General features: G+C 45.8%; 1 protein-coding gene across 4 annotated transcripts in view; it reads left to right on the top strand.

Annotated features, from left to right (window-relative positions):
• ATOSA (atos homolog A) overlaps positions 1 to 16,906 on the top strand; it is a 481,732-nt gene that overhangs the window by 412,035 nt on the left and 52,791 nt on the right. For all 4 annotated transcript variants that reach the window (XM_078684847.1, XM_078684850.1, XM_078684848.1 and 1 more), the window contains one exon: positions 6,938 to 7,006. In XM_078684847.1, coding sequence (XP_078540973.1) covers positions 6,938 to 7,006 — 69 coding nt within the window. The remainder of the gene's footprint in view (positions 1 to 6,937; positions 7,007 to 16,906) is intronic.

The following is a 16,906-nucleotide window of genomic DNA, read 5'->3' as shown; positions in this document are numbered from 1 at the left end:
GCACTCACGCGCGGTATACTGGGTCGCGCAGTACGCCGTGAAACTCTCGGCTAATACCCTAGGATCTCTAATTGGATCCCCTGCCACATCCAGGAGTCCCGGCAGGGTCTGCGGCTGGAAAGCGTTTTGGCAGAGTCGGTGGTGCATTGTCCCCGACTTGTCTCCCCATTGATAAATTCTGCTGCGCGTCGCCAACAACACTTGCCGCGCCTCGTCCAACAGTATCGACGCATAGGATTGCTGCGCCAGGAGAAGCTGCCCCACCGCCTGATTGTCCCCACCTACACTACACCTGTGCTCCAGGGCCTCTACCTCTACCGCGGCTCTGACCAAGGCCTCCTTATGCCTCCGCTGCGCCGCCGCACACCATGCAATGTCTACCCCCCGCAACGTGGGCTTCAGGGCCACCCACAGTGTCCCGGCCGCAGAGACCGATCCAGCATTTTCCTCCCAATAGTGTGCTATGGCGTCCGCATGTGCTTCTGGTATTCCTCATTCTATAGGTTGCATGTGGAGAGACGCCAGCGAAACGGCTGCCGTCCCCTATCTATAACAAATTCGACAGCGACTGGGGAGTGATCCGAGAGCCCCAGAGATAGCACATTCGCCGACTCCACCCTACCTTTTGCTGAGCGAGGTACAAAGATATAATCCAGTCTAGAAAAGGATTTATGGACCGCTGACAGGTAGGTGTACTCCCGCCCACGTGCATGCAAATAACGCCGTGTGTCCACCCAGTCCAGACCCCGCACCAAATCTCCCAGTTTTTGTGGCCCCACCAGCTATGACCTCAACCAGGCCGACACCTATCTATCTGCATATCCATGACATCGTTCCAGTCCCCCCCAACTACTGCTGGTGACTCGGGAATATCAGCCCAAATAGGTGAACAGCTTTTCTACCAACGACCATTACAACGGGGGCGGGGCATACACACTACCCAGCACGAGGGACTCCACTCCCACCATACCCCTGATAAATATGTACCTACCCTGTGGATCAACCCATTGGGCGGAGTGCACATAGTGGAGCCTTCGGTGAACTAAGATGGCCACCCCCGAGACCCTCTGACAAAACCGGCATGGTACACCTGTAGATAGCCAAATCGCTGTAAGCAGATTGTTTTGTTACCTAGTAGGTGGCTTTCCTGCAAAAGGAGGACATTGGCGCGCTCTCTTTTCGCCTGGTGCAAAACAGCACCCCTCTTAACTTTGTCCAGCATGCCCCGCACATTCCAACTCAGGACCCTAAGAGATGCTCTGGGGCCTAAAGCTCTAGACTCTGCATTCGCCATTCAAAACCATGAAGGGAATTGGCCCAATAACAGGCCACGAAGGTAAAGACAATAGAACCGTGGAGACTCTTTGACTGTCGTGTGAGCGTACCCCTCAAACCTTCCCTGCAACATACTGAACTCCGCCCCCCCCCCAACTCCCCCCATACCTCAAAAACACTGAAGGAACTGTCGCGGTATAGACTGCTCCTGACACCAAACGGGAGCCCGAAGATCGGTCACACCAATGGATCCCCGTCAACCTGCCCTTAAACCCAAACTCCCCCCCCCCCCAACTAGCCCTGACCAATGGGGGAATAGGTCCCGCATCTCGATCTTCTCCCCCCCACCCCACATTCAATAGAGGAAGCATGTCCCATACATTACGTATACCACCAGCCCCCCAATGAGGGCACACCACAGTGGTGCCTGAGGCAAACCAAGCATAACTGATCACAGTGGCATCTAATACTCCCCTGTCCGTACGCTCAGTGTTCAAGGATCCACTATCTGGGGATCAGGAGTGCCTCCAGTGGCCTCCGCGGCCCCCCCTGAATCTGTCTGTTTTCTGGATCTGGAATGCCAATTCCTACTTCCTCCCGGCCCGAAGTCCTGCGTGAGCGGGCCTCATTCTGCCTCAGGCCCAGCGGGGTATGCACTCTTACTTTCACCGTCTCATCAGTCCATTGAAAGACCTCTTCTGGAGTGTCAAAAAAATGAGTGCGAGACTGAAATACCACCCGCAGCCGAGCAGGATAGAGCAGGGAATAAGGGAGCTTGAGATCCCGAAGTCTTGCCTTCGCTGCTGTAATCGATTGTCGCTGTTGCTGCACAAGTCTCGCATAGTCCGGAAATATAAGGATCCGTTGATTGTCGTACATAAGCGGCTCCTTCGCCCGCGCCTGCTGCAGTATAACATCTCGATCATGATAGTTCAGTAGTTTAGCAATCACAGGCCGAGGACGGGACCCAACCGGCGGCTTCTGGACCAACGCCCTGTCCGCCCGTTCTGTCACAAAGCATCTCGATAGGGAGTCCGGGGGGAGCCAGCTCTCCAACCACTGGGCCAAGAATTTCTCCATGCAGCCCTCCGGTAGGCCCACAAAGCGTAAATTGTTCCACCGGGCCCGTCCTTCCGCATCCTCAGCCCGGAGCGCCAGGTTTTTCTGGGTACTTTCCATGCTCGCAACCTTATGTATCTGAAAGAGACACGTTAGTGATAGATTCCTTACCTTAGAATATCCCCAATATCCCCAGGCGTCAGACTGGATCCGGAAAATTTTGCGTAGCAATACCCCTGCGCGCTGGCAGGCGTCGTCCGCGGCTCCATCAGTGCTGCGTTATCTGGCCCCGGGTTGGGCTGGCCCCCTGCCACCCCGGCTCCTACACCCGGCCCGTGAATTTGTCCATGGGCCCATGTTTAGAGGTGGTACTACCACCGCCTCCTCTCGTCATCATGGGCAGCGGGTCAATGCCTCCTCTGTGTGCGCAACCCCACCAATCTCCAGTGCCTCTATTCCAGGTATGAGCAGACCTCCTCCCAGCAGCCCGCTGGAACACAGCTATCGGGCGGCCGTACCTCTTCACCCCCCAGGGCTTCGTATCATATGTTCCAGTCCTGCAAGGCCTCCAGAGGGGCTCCCACGATCGCCCCGCTGCAGCGGGGATCACCCCTCGTTGTGCCTGGCCCTCCAGGGGACCGCGGCCGTCCTCCACGCCACCAGTCGGCACCGACTGCGTCAGTCTACAGGACCCCCCGCCTGGAGTATGTCTCTGTGGAGATGCCCCCAGTCCGATGTGAAGCGCCCCCTCCGGGTCTACAAATCAGGGTGGGGGGCCCCCGTGGATGCCCAAGCTGGCCGTGGGCCGTGAGGTTCACTACACTTCCAGGGGGGGAGTACCGGGAGGGGTTGTTGGTGATTTCTGGATTTCCCCCCAGCCCGCCCTCCGTCACCGCCGGGGCCCGATCTGACCGCCGGATCCCAACTCCAGCCACTGCCAAATAGGAACGCTGTAGGGGTCAGCGCCCAGGACCACTCTCCAAGGGGCACACCAAAATCTAGCCCCCGGCTTCACATTGCCTGCTAGGCCGCACCGCCTCTCTTCTGCTTGTCGCCGGCTCTGCCACTGGAAGCTGTCTCCGCTTCCCGTTGATCCGATGGGGCGCAAGGGCCGGCCCGGCTGCCCGGAGGCCAAAGCTGCCCGCCGGGGACAAGCTCCACCCGCCCCCGGCCGCCCCCGCCGATCAGCCACCGCGACCCACGAAAATTGTGACAGGACACATAGGTACTGCTGCAAACATGGGTAGGATTGCTCCTGGAACCTTTTCCCCTATTGGCTAGGGAGGGGCCAGGAGTCACCATTACCCAGGCATAAATGTGGTACCCTCTTCAAAAGTACTGGACATGTGGAAGACAGAAGTAGGACTGCACCTGCTATTGACACCTGTGAAGAGAGCTCTACAGCTGGACTTCCTTCCACTTGTACCTTGGACAAAGAAGTAGATTCTAAGGATCAGTTGGCAGACCTCCTGATTTGTTAAGCGACAAGGATACAACAAGCTGCTTGAAGCCCTTTTCCTGAAGAGCCTAACTGACGAGTTCCAATAGTACCTGCCCTGGACCCTGCTGGTATAATCTACAGGAGTGAGTCTTGAGCCCCCATGTGCTGTTCATGACGTCCTGGGACCCTTGACTATGTCAAAGTTTACTCCTGCTAACATCCTTAAAAACCTGGAACCTCAAAACTTTTGGACTCCAAAGACCTCCAGAGGACCAAAACAAACCTTCCAAGTCAGTTCGACAAAGGTGCATTGTCAGTGGGCTAAAGATTCAGGTATCTCCCACTCAGAGATTTTCCCAGCAGCATATCCATTTCCGTAAGACGTTGCGGAGAGGCTATCTGGTCCCTTGGAAAATTGTTTATTCACAGCCTGCAGCCTTGCCCCTCTTCAGGAATCGGAGCTAAAAAAAAAAAAGTAACAAAGTCCGAACTGAGAAATCTTAACTGGGCTCCCGTTTGGAGCTTTCTCATTAAGTGACTAAACTCAGACCCCGTTCAAAGGCTGATGGGCCTCATGCACCCCATCTTGGCCACAGTATGTTGCCCTACCCCACTGAAGATTTTTGACGTCCGTTCCTGAAACTAAGTCAGAAGGTAAAATGTCTGACAGGGTTGAACCTGGTTTCTGTATCCGACCTGTACTCCATTGCGTTTGGCCTTAATTAATGTTACTGTAACATTGAAGCACAACCAGATAACCACGTTTGGCCCTTTATGGTTTTTGGCGGTAATTTCATCTCCGGTTCCCCTTACTGGATTTTTGTCATGTTGGTGTCATTTTGTTCATTAAGTTATTCTCTATTTTTATAAATTGGAGTTGCATTTTTTACTTTAACTGTGTTGGTATTTCTAAATGCTTTATAGATTTTCTTAAAATAAGCCTGTATGCTCTGTGCCATAAATACCAGGGATTGAACTCAGGTTTAAATTACTAATCTTTACTGGACCTAACTAGAATGACAGTATTACTTGTGGTGGACTACCTTCCACCCCAACTAATAATCCACTTTCATACGGCACTATTATAGAAAACCTGTCTCTGTCTTTGAATAATGGGGGTTGATAAACCCGGGAATGCTTTCATAAGCTACTTTCACTGGCTGTGGCCTGTGCCCACCTGCAATGTATCGCTACTACCTGTCCAGGAAATAGTATACATCTTTTGGTGGAATGGGTACCACAGTTCCGGTCTTTGGGTGAAAGCAGCACCAATCTCTACGAACCACAGGACATTACCTGATTGGTAAGCCTTGAATCTGAGAACTAAAAATTGTATCCCGATTTTTATGCCTAATTTAGTACTGATATAATTTTTTATTGTGCTTTTAATTCTCAAGGAAGGGATCCTCCTTAGGTTCAACACCTTAGAATTATTACGTGCTACCATGCTGACCCTCGGAGCACTGCAAAAATAAAGTTTCTCCATTTATTTATAAACATTTTGGGCCAGATGTAGGTGTCCAAATACCGGTCGGAAACGGCCCAAAATACCGATTTTCGCCGGTTCCAACCGGAATTTGGACATTGGCATGTAGGGTTTGCAAAATCATAGAGATTCGGTAAAATTACTGAATCTGTAATTTCTTATGTAGGTAGCACTTTAAACAGTACTACAGGGCCTTTAGAATTCGTTATTTACCACCTAATACAATTTGGTGGTAAATAACGAATTCCTGTGTACATGCACATCTGGGCATGCACACCTGTGCCATGTGACACACATACATGCCCTTAGGGCATGTATGTGTGCCACATGGCACACAAGCCAGAAACAGGGGTGTAACAGGGTGTCAAAGTGACACCCTGTCCCCCTTGGCAATTCGGTATTTTTACCGATTCGGTAATTACCGAATCGGTATTTGCTATTGATTCCTATGGGCTTCAAGGCCCATAGGAATCAATGGCAAATACCGATTCGGAAATTACCGAATCGGTAAATACCAAATCCTACCGATTCGGTAAAAATTACCAAATTTTTACCTACATCTTATTTACCGATTCATAAATACCGAATCTGTAAAATTCGATATTTATGAATCAGTAAATAAGATTTACCTACATCTAGCCCATATTCTCTAATTCCGATCCTTTTTTGTTTTAAATTCATGCAGCACTTTGAAGGGTAATCAGTTTTCCTTTTTATGTATTTTAGTTCATCTTCTTAGAACATTTCTATAGAAAATCCCCATTCAAAAACACATAATAAATTAGTGCAAATGTACCAGATTTTTTGCACGCACAAATTTCACTAGGTAAAATGTGGTGAATTTTGGTTAGGAAAATACCACAAAATTGCACGTTTTGCAGGACAGAATGGGGATGAATACTGTGTTTATGGACTGGGTAAGAAATACAAAACCCAGTGCACACCGCACTGTGCATTATTGACATTTACTAGATATGGTATTACCATTCTAAGCATCAGTTAATTGTTAGTGGAGTCTTATTCTGTATTTGGGAACTTTTAGATTAAAACATAACCTCGAATGAGATTTTAAGGCAGATTGAACGGAGTTAGTTGTGCAGTTCTTCTATATAAGCCTAGAAGCAGCAAATGCTACTACATGTTTGGTCTATTACATCTGTATGCAAGACGTGTCATAGACATGGGTTTGTAATATTGGTAGATTTAAAACTGTATTTTGTTATCCACCTAATTAATGCCCCGTAGTTTTTTAGATCTATACCAGGAGTAAATTTGGGTAGGAAATGTGATGAGAAAGATGGTATTTTTCTAATTGGTATGAGTTTTGAAAAACAGTTACTCTTAAAGTAAAGATAAAACTTGAGGTGACTTGAAAATTATAAGGAGCATACATTAGGTCAGTATGCCGAGCTGAATACAATATTGAAAACCTAAACGAGCATGTTAACATTACTTTCATGTGTGTGTGCTTAATGTTTTTTGCAGATTATGTGATATATTTAGAAAATGAATTAAAAATGCAATATAGGATGTGGCATAGAACCGTGTTTTAGCGTTTCTCGCGTGAAAGCAGTAAGAATGTAAATACAAATTATCTGTGAATTGAGACAAATTATCAGTTGAGCATATGGCAACATTGTAAACTTCGATTTTTATGGGTGTGTTTTTTTTTTAAGGGTGTGATTACTTTGGAATCCCTTGGAAAAAGAGGCTATCGAGTGCCACCTTCAGGAACAATACAAGTGGTATGTGTCATAGTCATGCACCGAACTAAAATGCTATTTTACATAGTTTGTCCAAATAAAATCTGATTTGTAATCTCTTTCAAAATGAAATGGTGCTAAGTTCAATAATATCTGTTATGCTCACCCTCTGGCATCGAGACTCTGCTCATGTAAATTGAATTTTAGCAGACTTTATGTACTTTAGATAACAAAATTCTTTACCCCGGGACATCCGTATGTAAACAAATAATGTATATATAGCAAATTAAGGAAGGCAGATGCAAACTTTAGACTTTTTCATCAAATGAAACTTGCACAACTAAAGTAAAGTCCACATTTGTAAAGCGCACAATCACCCGTAAGGGTCTCTAGGCGCTGGGGGCCGTCGGGAAGATTAAGCGAGCTATTGCCCTGAGTCACATGGTGCTGGGCTAACCTGCCGCCGGAGCCGGGGATCGAACCGTGGTCCCCAGATTCCAGTGTCAGTCACCCTGGCCGCGGCGCCACACCTCTTCCCTAAGAATTTCACTGCACTGTAGAGAAAAAACATATTTTTGAAACTTGGTTTTGTACACATAATAATTAGTGTGAAAAGTGTCTGATAGCTCACCAAGGGCAGCAACAACAAAAGATTAGTAACAGTGGTTCCCAAGTGCACTAGCACTAAGGCTAACCAATAGGGCAAAGGGTGCTAAATGGAAATTTCTATTTAGAACTAATAGAGATTGAGTAGAATGCAGGCAGTGGAGATTGTATTATAATGGGTGCTACTCTTGATGTAAAAAGCATACAATTGTAATGTGAAGGAAAAAAACGGAATCAAAAATAAAATATAAACATTATCTAAGTTGTCACTACATCAGTATATTGCACTCCATTGTTATTTGCACATCACCCTTCTATTTTGATCTTTAAAAGACATTTACACCTCCCTAGTCCTAATGCGTAGATAACAGCACCTTTTTTCCTACATGTTCAGTGTTATTCTTTGCATCAGGTATTTTAGCTGTCAGACTTAACTTACTTCCCCATCTTGATTTTTTGTCAGCCAGTGTTACCCTAAGAATGTTACTAATATTTCTGTGAATAACCTTATAAAGATCCCTTTGTTTGCCAGTTTCATGATAAGTGGTATGAAATATCTAATGCACACCAATCCTCTGGGTCATTCCATTGCTCTATTATCTATTAAATAATGTGTATGCTGTGAGGGGTAGGTGTGCTGTCTGATAATGGTTGATATCTGTTTTTGAGTGTTCCCAGTGAAGACCGTCACCAGAGCTAAAGAGCATATCTGGGAGGATTTTCCCCTGGGCACTTGACCTAAACCATTCTGAAAACTGAGCTTGTTCATTCAGCATACCTGGTCTTTGTTCTCCATACCAAAGGCATGGAGAGATTGACTAGAGAGTAAAACTGCCCTGTTCCATGTGTGAAAGGAAAAGTAGAACAGTTAGTTCCTACTCGCAGAAAATACGTAATAGCTATCTACACTTGGCCTGCCATCTTGAAATAGGACAGAATGTTCAGGCGGCTCTCTGAGCAGCAACACATAAGTAGTCTAAAGCGGAAGGCTTTAATCAAAACCAATTTAAATAAAAAATTCTAAATAGAAACCATACTTTTATGCTTTACAAAACAAGAATGTATTGTTGGACTTCAACTTGTCCTACTTTTCTCTGTGATGAGTTGTATCAGGCCACTCTGGGGCTGCTAGGTCCAAGAGTGCAGACCTGATACTGCATAAGTTATGCATTACCTCCAGGCCTCTGATAAACCAGGTAGTCCGTAAAAGCTGTATCCCCAAGGCCACTGAAATCCTAATAGCCCATAGTAGACTTTCACATAATAATTTCTCTGCCATGTTTTCATGTCTTGGAAACCAGGAAGCATTCTCCTCCCTAAGCCATCAACTCCCATCTTATGCAGAAATGGAGAGATAGAATATTTGAATGTAATACTGAATATTTTAGGAAGCCAAAATGTCATTTCATTAAATCGATGTATTCGTATAAGTAGAAATGGCAGTTGAACAAATATTTAGCCGTTGCACATCACTAAACTGTGTCCTTGTTTTGACATGGTTAAGTTGCATTGTGATCTATTCCTTTTCTTCTTGAAGGCATTGGGAATAGCTTCTACTACCTTTCTCTGTACTGTTCTTGAAGAAAAACACCTGAATTTGACACTGTGCGCTATAATTAATTCAACCTCCGTGCGTAGTGATTAGTAGGATTCGTTCTGTTCAATGAGTCATTGCATTGCTGCTTCCTATCAAGTCTGTAAGAAGGAAAAGAAGTATAAAGCAATTTTTTCATGTCTTCCATACATACATTTTGATGCATATAGGCAGTTTGAGCAAACCCCAAAATATTGTGTGATGTGATTTTGTATTTTCTTTTAACACATTCTCTCTCTAGACTTCTCTGACAGGGGACTCCCCTTGTAAATGTCATAAGTGAATGTATTATTCCCTTAAAAGATAAAACCATGCTGCTAGCAAAAACAGACTCTTTTCAAAGCGTTTAAGGCAATGAAAAGGAATTGAAGCTCCATCTGTAGATTATTTTTAACTGTATCTGATAATTACTTACTTGCTTGCCAAAGAAGCCTATGCCTTTGTCGCTCTGTAAATAGACCTTAGTAGCTATAGCTATCTTCTCATAAATCTATTAAGCTACCACGTAGTAGGAACCCTAATAGTAGCATGAAAAGGCGTTTGGTGTTGCAATTCTTTTGAATGAAGAGAGATTTTTTTTTTTAAAGTGCAGCAAATAACGCTAAATGAAATAGTGTTTTGGTACTTTTATATTTATTAATTCATGATTATGCTTCCAGCTTATTTTTTTATCCTTGCAAAAGAGATGTTAATACTACTACGTTAAGGTCTAGCCTACTAGACAGTGCAAGCTGTTTGATTGCAAACAGCTGTTTCAAGCTTACCATGAACTTACAGAGGTTAAAATCTTGCACATTCCTAACCAATGGTTGGCCTTATTGTCAGTCTAATTTGCTTGCTTATTATTTGATGGGTTTCCTTGTCCCAGCTTGTCTCTCTGGTGTTTGTCCCTTCCCTGCAGCATAACCTCTTTATCATCTCTTATGTGCTGGGTTCTGTCCTTCAACTACCCACTCTTTTTGCCTAAGCTCTCTTTAGTGTGTGTGTTTTACAGCTCCCTTGTGTGCTACTACTCTGTGCCAAGTACACTTCCCCCTCGTGCTCCGTGTTGCTGTTCCTCTCATGTTATAAACTCTCCCACCAAAGTTCCTTCCCCACATCGAAGATGAATGGAATTATTGTCTACCTTTACCTGTAGACTTGGGTGCTCAAGGCCAGCAGCAAAGTCATACAACATTTCAAACTTGAGTCACAACCATACAAAGTTGATCTGAATATCAGCAACATATTTCTCAATCTAGACAATTCACTATGTAGGAACATTGATAGAAATAGAGGCACATTTTTTTCCCTTGCAGAACAAATAGATTCCCATTCGAAAGAAAGGCCAGCCTCTTTGTCAAGTGTCTCATTTAATGGCTCATCGCATCTAGTCTCTCCTTGACTTGATGACCTCTTATATATTTATAGATGTGGATATGAGATTTTCTATCAGTTTTTCTGCGTGAAGCTTTTCTGGATTCACATGCTGTGCATTATTCCGCCATCTAGTGGTTGGATCCGGAATTCTCCACTTGTTGTCGCCCTTCAATTTTTTGTTGTTGTTTTGCGTCGACTGAATCACCCCCGCACCCCGAATTTGGTGCTTCCTCTGATGTCATACGCCTTCTCCCAGAAGCTTTCACATTTGGTCGCCATCTTCAGATTCTTTTATTTACACCTTTGAGTCCGGATACTTGGCTGAAGGCTCTGCAACACGAGGAAATTCAGAGAAAGATCATCAAGGAAGAGTTACTGGACGAGACTCCTATAGTTATGGAGTAGATTTCCTTAACAATTTCGAGAATGTCTGGACAGGGGGCTCCCAGTTCAGCATAATGGAGAAGACAGTTATACCCAAATTGTCACCACAAATTCTGGAAGGACCACCTCCCAGTCTGCAACCACTGCCTGCCGATTATCACCAAAGTTACAATTGCAACGCCTGTGCCGGGTTCAAGACAAAGACGCTGAGGGTGAGGGAGAAGCAGAGAAAGGCACACTACACCATGCAGAGATCAAAACCTACCCCAGTCCTGAGAGACGTGGACCTGTCACACGACGAGGAGGAAAACTTCTCTGAAGGTGCAAAGGCAGAAACATTGGACGCCGAAATGAGAACCGTCAACCTAGAAGTCAAAGGCGACCAAGAAAGACAAGAGACCGCAGGTAAAAGAGACATCTACCCCGAAAAAATTGCCTGAGAATTGTAAAACGGACTCAAAGGGTGCCTCGTCGTCAAAACACTTGCCGTTTGAAGGCAAGCCCTAGACAAAGATTCGCTCAGGCCCCTCAAAAGGGGCACCACAGGTGGAAAGTCTCCGGAATAAAACACTAGTTGAAAGACCGATGAGGAAAAAATGCTTCGATGTTGAGGAAAGGTCTCGTGAAGAGCAAAGACGCTCGATAGCCTATGCGTTCTCGAAGGAATCTTCGACATCGAAGAGGAAATCTATGTCGACTCACGACCCTGAGGAACGCTGAGTGGGGATCGAGAGGAGACGACTCTAGGCTGAAGTGGCCGCTTTGCTTCAGAAGAAAAGACTTTGAAGCAACATTGAATTAATTTTCAATTCCTCCAAACACTTTGACACCAAAAGACCAGAGCGAGAAGGACATCAAACCTCCTTTAACACCTGAACCACAGAAGAGGAGCTCTTCTATGAGGAAGAAGAAGAGCAAGAAGGACTGGGCTTTTTTCAGGACTCTGAAGAGTGTGAGTAGGCGGATTCTCAGTGGCAGGAGCTGGCGATGGACTCCCCAGAGGAGGGAGTAGACTATCTATCAAGAACTCCTAAAGAAATTGGCATGTACAACCAGATTATCAAAGAGGCTGCAGATACATATGGAGTACTGATAGAGGTGGAAAGACCGCAGTATTGTTTCCTGCTGAAAACTTTGTACCAATCCCAAGCCAGGTACTAGTTCCCTTCAATGCTGCCTAATGTCCTGGATCCAGGAACTGAGGCATTTAGGGACCCCGCCACGTATAAGTATTCCTCTAAAGACCCAGCTTACATCAGGGGTACAGTACCGGCTAATTAAATTATCATAATTGAAGAGGGCAAACATGCCTTCAACATCTGGTCCACTTCCTGACAAGGAGGGCAAAAGGATGGATCTCATGGGAAGAACACCTATGCAGCGCACCCAATCACTGTGCATCGCTAATTCCATCGCCGTCCTGAACAGACATGCCTACCAGCACTAGGAGGAGATGACTGAGCTAAAGAAGCACTTGTCAGAACAGTACAAAAAGAGCTGCGCATCTGGCAGAAGAGGAAAAGAATATTGCCAACACCTGCCTAAAATTGGCATAGGATGTGGTGGATACGGCAAGCAGGCTAATGATGAGGGGCATCACACTATGCCCTCACTCGCGGCTGAGAATATCTGGGTTCAAACCGGAGGTACAGGCAAATATCTGAAACATCCCATTCAACAGATAACATTTGTCCTGAAGCACGGTTAACAACACCCTAAACCAACAAAACAAAGACAGTGAGACAGCCAAGTATTGATTTACCTCGAAAAAACAAGAGGTTTGGCATTACCGCAAAAGTTGCTTTAATTAAACACTTTGGCAGGTAAACATCCACAGAAATGGGTCTGATGACCGTCTCAACATACATTCGCTCTGAGTGCCATTATATGCAGTCTTTGGAGCTTCACAAAATGATTTAGATCTTATTTTAGAGAAAGCAATGCAGGGCTAGTCATGGGGGGGGTTGTATATCAAGCCACCTGATAGTGAATACATCTGAGTCTCAACCTTGCGTGAAAACAGTGAAGGCCAGTGGATGTAGTGTCCAGATGTCTGATATGGGGAGCACGTGATTGCTGCATGTACTGTGTGTGTCTCCTGTGCTCTGATTGGCTTAGTGTTCCCAACTTCATGTGACATCTAACTTTATGCTGTTTTGGAAATGCGAGCACCCATCTGGCCATATGTGCTTTATTCGGGCCAAACTCCTGGGACCATTGTGGTGTTGCTGCCTATCTGTAGGACTAATCTGGGGTTTTCCTGTTTGCATGTTTTTCCGGCCGCTTACGTGCCACCCCACCTGTGATCTGTCAATCAGTAGGCTCAAGCCTAGGTCGCAGGGGCTGCCTGACCATGTATTTCTTACTCTGGGTTGATGGAGAGGTCATCTCGGGAGATATCAACAACAATGGCTTGCTCTTGTTTTTGAATATACATGTATTGTTGCTTAAATTGGCATCAATATTAACATTTCCCCCTCTAGTTGAATTTTCAACTACATCATTTACCCCACACTCCATGGCAGTCACATTGTTGGGGGCTTGTTGTGTTACTGTTTCAATTACTACTGCTTCTCTATTTATTTGCATTCTAGCCATTTTGAGGACTACATTTTTACAGCAGGAAACCCCCAATTGTAGGAACGCACATAAAATCAGTACAAGACCGCACTGGCAGCACTGACTTACACCGTCCTGGAAGCCAGGCAAAACAGCATTCATACCATTCCTGCTTAGGGGCATCATCCTCCTTACGTATGTTCGTTTGCAATCGATGCAGTGTTTGGAAGCCAAGTGTGAGCGTCCGGTTATCCACGTCACTGCCTGGGATGAAAGTACAGAAGAATGCACCAATCTTGGCATACACCCCTCCCTCTATTGCGGTCATCAAGTCCAGCACGTACCGATTTTGCATCACCATGAGGCGGATGTGTCTCAGTACTTCCTTTATTGCATTAAGACTGAGCTCAGCACGGTTAATCATTTACAGCAGCTCCCTCCTGGTAACCAGTGGGCATTTGCTTTCGTTTGCATTGTGAAAAAGGGTACAGACCCTCCTGCATTTACTTGTGTGTCGGTAAACAGTCTGAATTCTTTCAGAATGTCCATACACTGAACCTAGCCAAAATAATCAGCAGTTATTTTTTCTCGAGCCTGGTGCAACAGAGTTGTTTTCTTCTGTAGCGAATGTGTTGGTATAACTCTGACAGATCTTCTCCAAGGATGACCAAGGTAGGGGTGTGTATGGTGACAAGGGAGCACAGGCCACACCATCCGAATACAAGCTGGGAGTATCCAAATTCCCCACACTGCCAGCACAGATTCATCAACGTGGAGGTGCCCCATTGTGTCCGGTATGTGCAGTATTGCTCCGAATTTCTCAATTGTCCCGAGTTGAATCCTTCCTTTGCCTCTGAAACACAAGGAATATAGTGTACGTTTCTGTACAATTAGGGGTTGCCACTTTCCCCCTAATCCTATGAGGAGGATCGGTGTGGCGCAGCGGCCAGAGTGGCTGACTCCGGAGCACAGGGCTCACAGTTCAATCCCCAGCGGCAGCTCAGCATCATGTGTCTCTGGGCAATAGCTCACTTAATATCCCTGACGGCCCCCCAGCACCTGGATACCCTTAGGAGTGATAAGTTTGCGCTTTACAAATGTGGAAATTGTTATTTTATATATTATCTCGGTGTCCCATATTTCCTGACAGGGGTTATCTATGCTGGAATGTAACCGTCTCCTCTGTGACTCACTTCCCTTTGTATCATCAATGTGGATGGCCCTACACTGGAACTCCATGTCTGGCATCCATTTGTTATTAAAGAAGACTGCACCTCGAGTGAGGGTCAGTATCCAGCGTAGTCCTCCGGGTAATCTGGTCTAGGCAAAGGTCCCGTATTTACCTTGAGACCGCCGCCATCTTAAGTAGTCTATACCGATGATGTAAGCCGGAAGTCTTACCCGGAGGACTATGCTGGATACTGACCCTCACGCGAGAAAAAAATCGGATGTGCATCAACTGTATTGTGACACTTTGTACTGAAAAAGTTGAAAAATGATGTGACAAATTTGTTTAGCCTTGAGAAAGCCCTGGCACAATTCGCCGCACAGGGTGAAACACGTGTCGGCTGTCCGTGTCCTCTGTTCGAATAAGAGTGAATGGACTACTTAAGGGATGAATGAATGAAAAATGCAGTAACAGATTTTGCCATCACAATACTAAGATTAACAGGATTCATCCGTGATATATAATTAAAACATCTATCTAAAAGTAAGGAACGTATGCTCACACTCAACCTCAATTGTGCTCTTTTGGGGTCTACCTCTTTAGATAGATAAAGCCTGTCTGTGCCTACTGCATGTGCTATCAGTGAGCATGCATGAGGTGCTGATGTCTGGATGTCCACAGCGGTTACGGATGTTGGAAAGGCCCCTGCGCAAGCACTGTAGAAATGTCAGGATAGGCTCCGTTTGACAAGGCAGATTTTTCGCTACAGATGGTATGCGGCCACACCCCTACTAAACAGAGGGTATACAATAGTACAATTATGCATAACTTTAGAAAATATTCACGTCTTGTGAAGGTTTCCGGAGGAGACATCTGCAGTCATCTCGATCTGGAGTTTCCGTCTCTCTAGTGAAAGTGTTAAAAAGAGTTCCTTTGCAAATGTCTATAACATACATGACCTGCACACTTGGGCCTGATTGGGGTTCTGAAAGTAGTCTCTGCTTAGGTGGTGGACCGCTGTCAAGGTGGGGCATTTGTGGCCCGACTTCAGATCTGTTGGATAATAGCTGTTGTTTGTAGGTTAGTTTAGAAAAACATGCATCCTTATGTATTATCATAAATCAATCTTGGGGGTTCCTGTACCAATCATTTTTGGGGTTGTGATCTCTTTTTTAATTCGCACAATTGGGGTACCGGAAGGTGGCCCCAATTGAGATAAATATTTAGAAATTCAGTGGTGAATGGTTATTCATGGGGTCACCTGGGTTTTTTACTCATGAGCCATCGTCTATCTCGCCTCATCACAGCGGAAAGGGATGTTTCAGTATGCAGGTGACCTTGTCTAGTTAGCTGCTTACTATGGGCATCGCCAGTCTTCTAGCCTCATACCTTTAATGTGTGCATAAGTAATTTTATTGATGCTTGCAGTGTCTTTTGACCTATGCAAGCGAGTTGCGATGTAGAAGAGAGGGTGGATTGCAATTTGCTGTTTAATGCTCGCATCGTGCTCTGAGTTCATGTGACTGCTCCTCTGGCTCCAGCACGCGCCGTGCACTGTGATTCTCCCTAGTGGCGCCAAATGTTCTGGTCGCGCCCTTTTACTAGAGACTTCTTTTGGGTGGGTTTTGGGCTTCCTTTTTGCAGGTCTTTTGTGCGCTTCCCTGGGTTCTCATGTGATTTGGTTATTTTCATTCTCATTTACCAGAGGGAGTTAGAGAGCTGTCCAGCGGCCTCCATATGTTTCTGCTGTGGTGGTGTTCGAGATTGGGCTTACTTGCTCCCCTAGACAGTGTTTGTAAGACCTTGTGTGCTGTTAGCTTTGTTGCTAGGTGAGCCTATTTCTGACCTCACACAGAGCGGAGATGGATATTTGCGGACCTTCCCCTTTCCTGCACCCCAACTCCCTTCGACTACGCCCCACCTGAGATTTTTGGGCCTGCTGTCATCGGCTGTGACCAGAGACCTCCAATCCTGGGACATGCTACCTTTGATGTTTTGGGGAGACACGACCCGATGAGCAAGCTTTGGGTGTTTTGGAGAACTTTGAGGGAAAGGAGGAGGCTGTATGTTGTCCAGAGGAGAGTCCAATGCAGGGCCCTAACTTTGTTGTATTTCACCTGATGCGGGTAACGTACTGGGATGATCGATTGTTGTGATACGCTTCCTACTGACTCCGCCCCATGCGGTGGATTGTGAATAATCGGAGTTTTATGGGGGACACCATTTACGCAAACGTGTGGGAAATCTGGCTCCTAACATTGGAACATTACCT

The sequence above is a fragment of the Lissotriton helveticus genome, chromosome 3_2, assembly GCF_964261635.1.
Source record: "Lissotriton helveticus chromosome 3_2, aLisHel1.1, whole genome shotgun sequence".
In the NCBI taxonomy this organism is placed as follows: domain Eukaryota; kingdom Metazoa; phylum Chordata; class Amphibia; order Caudata; family Salamandridae; genus Lissotriton; species Lissotriton helveticus.
The sequence above is the reverse complement of the archived record's forward strand: the minus strand, read 5'-3'. Positions and strand labels throughout refer to the sequence as shown.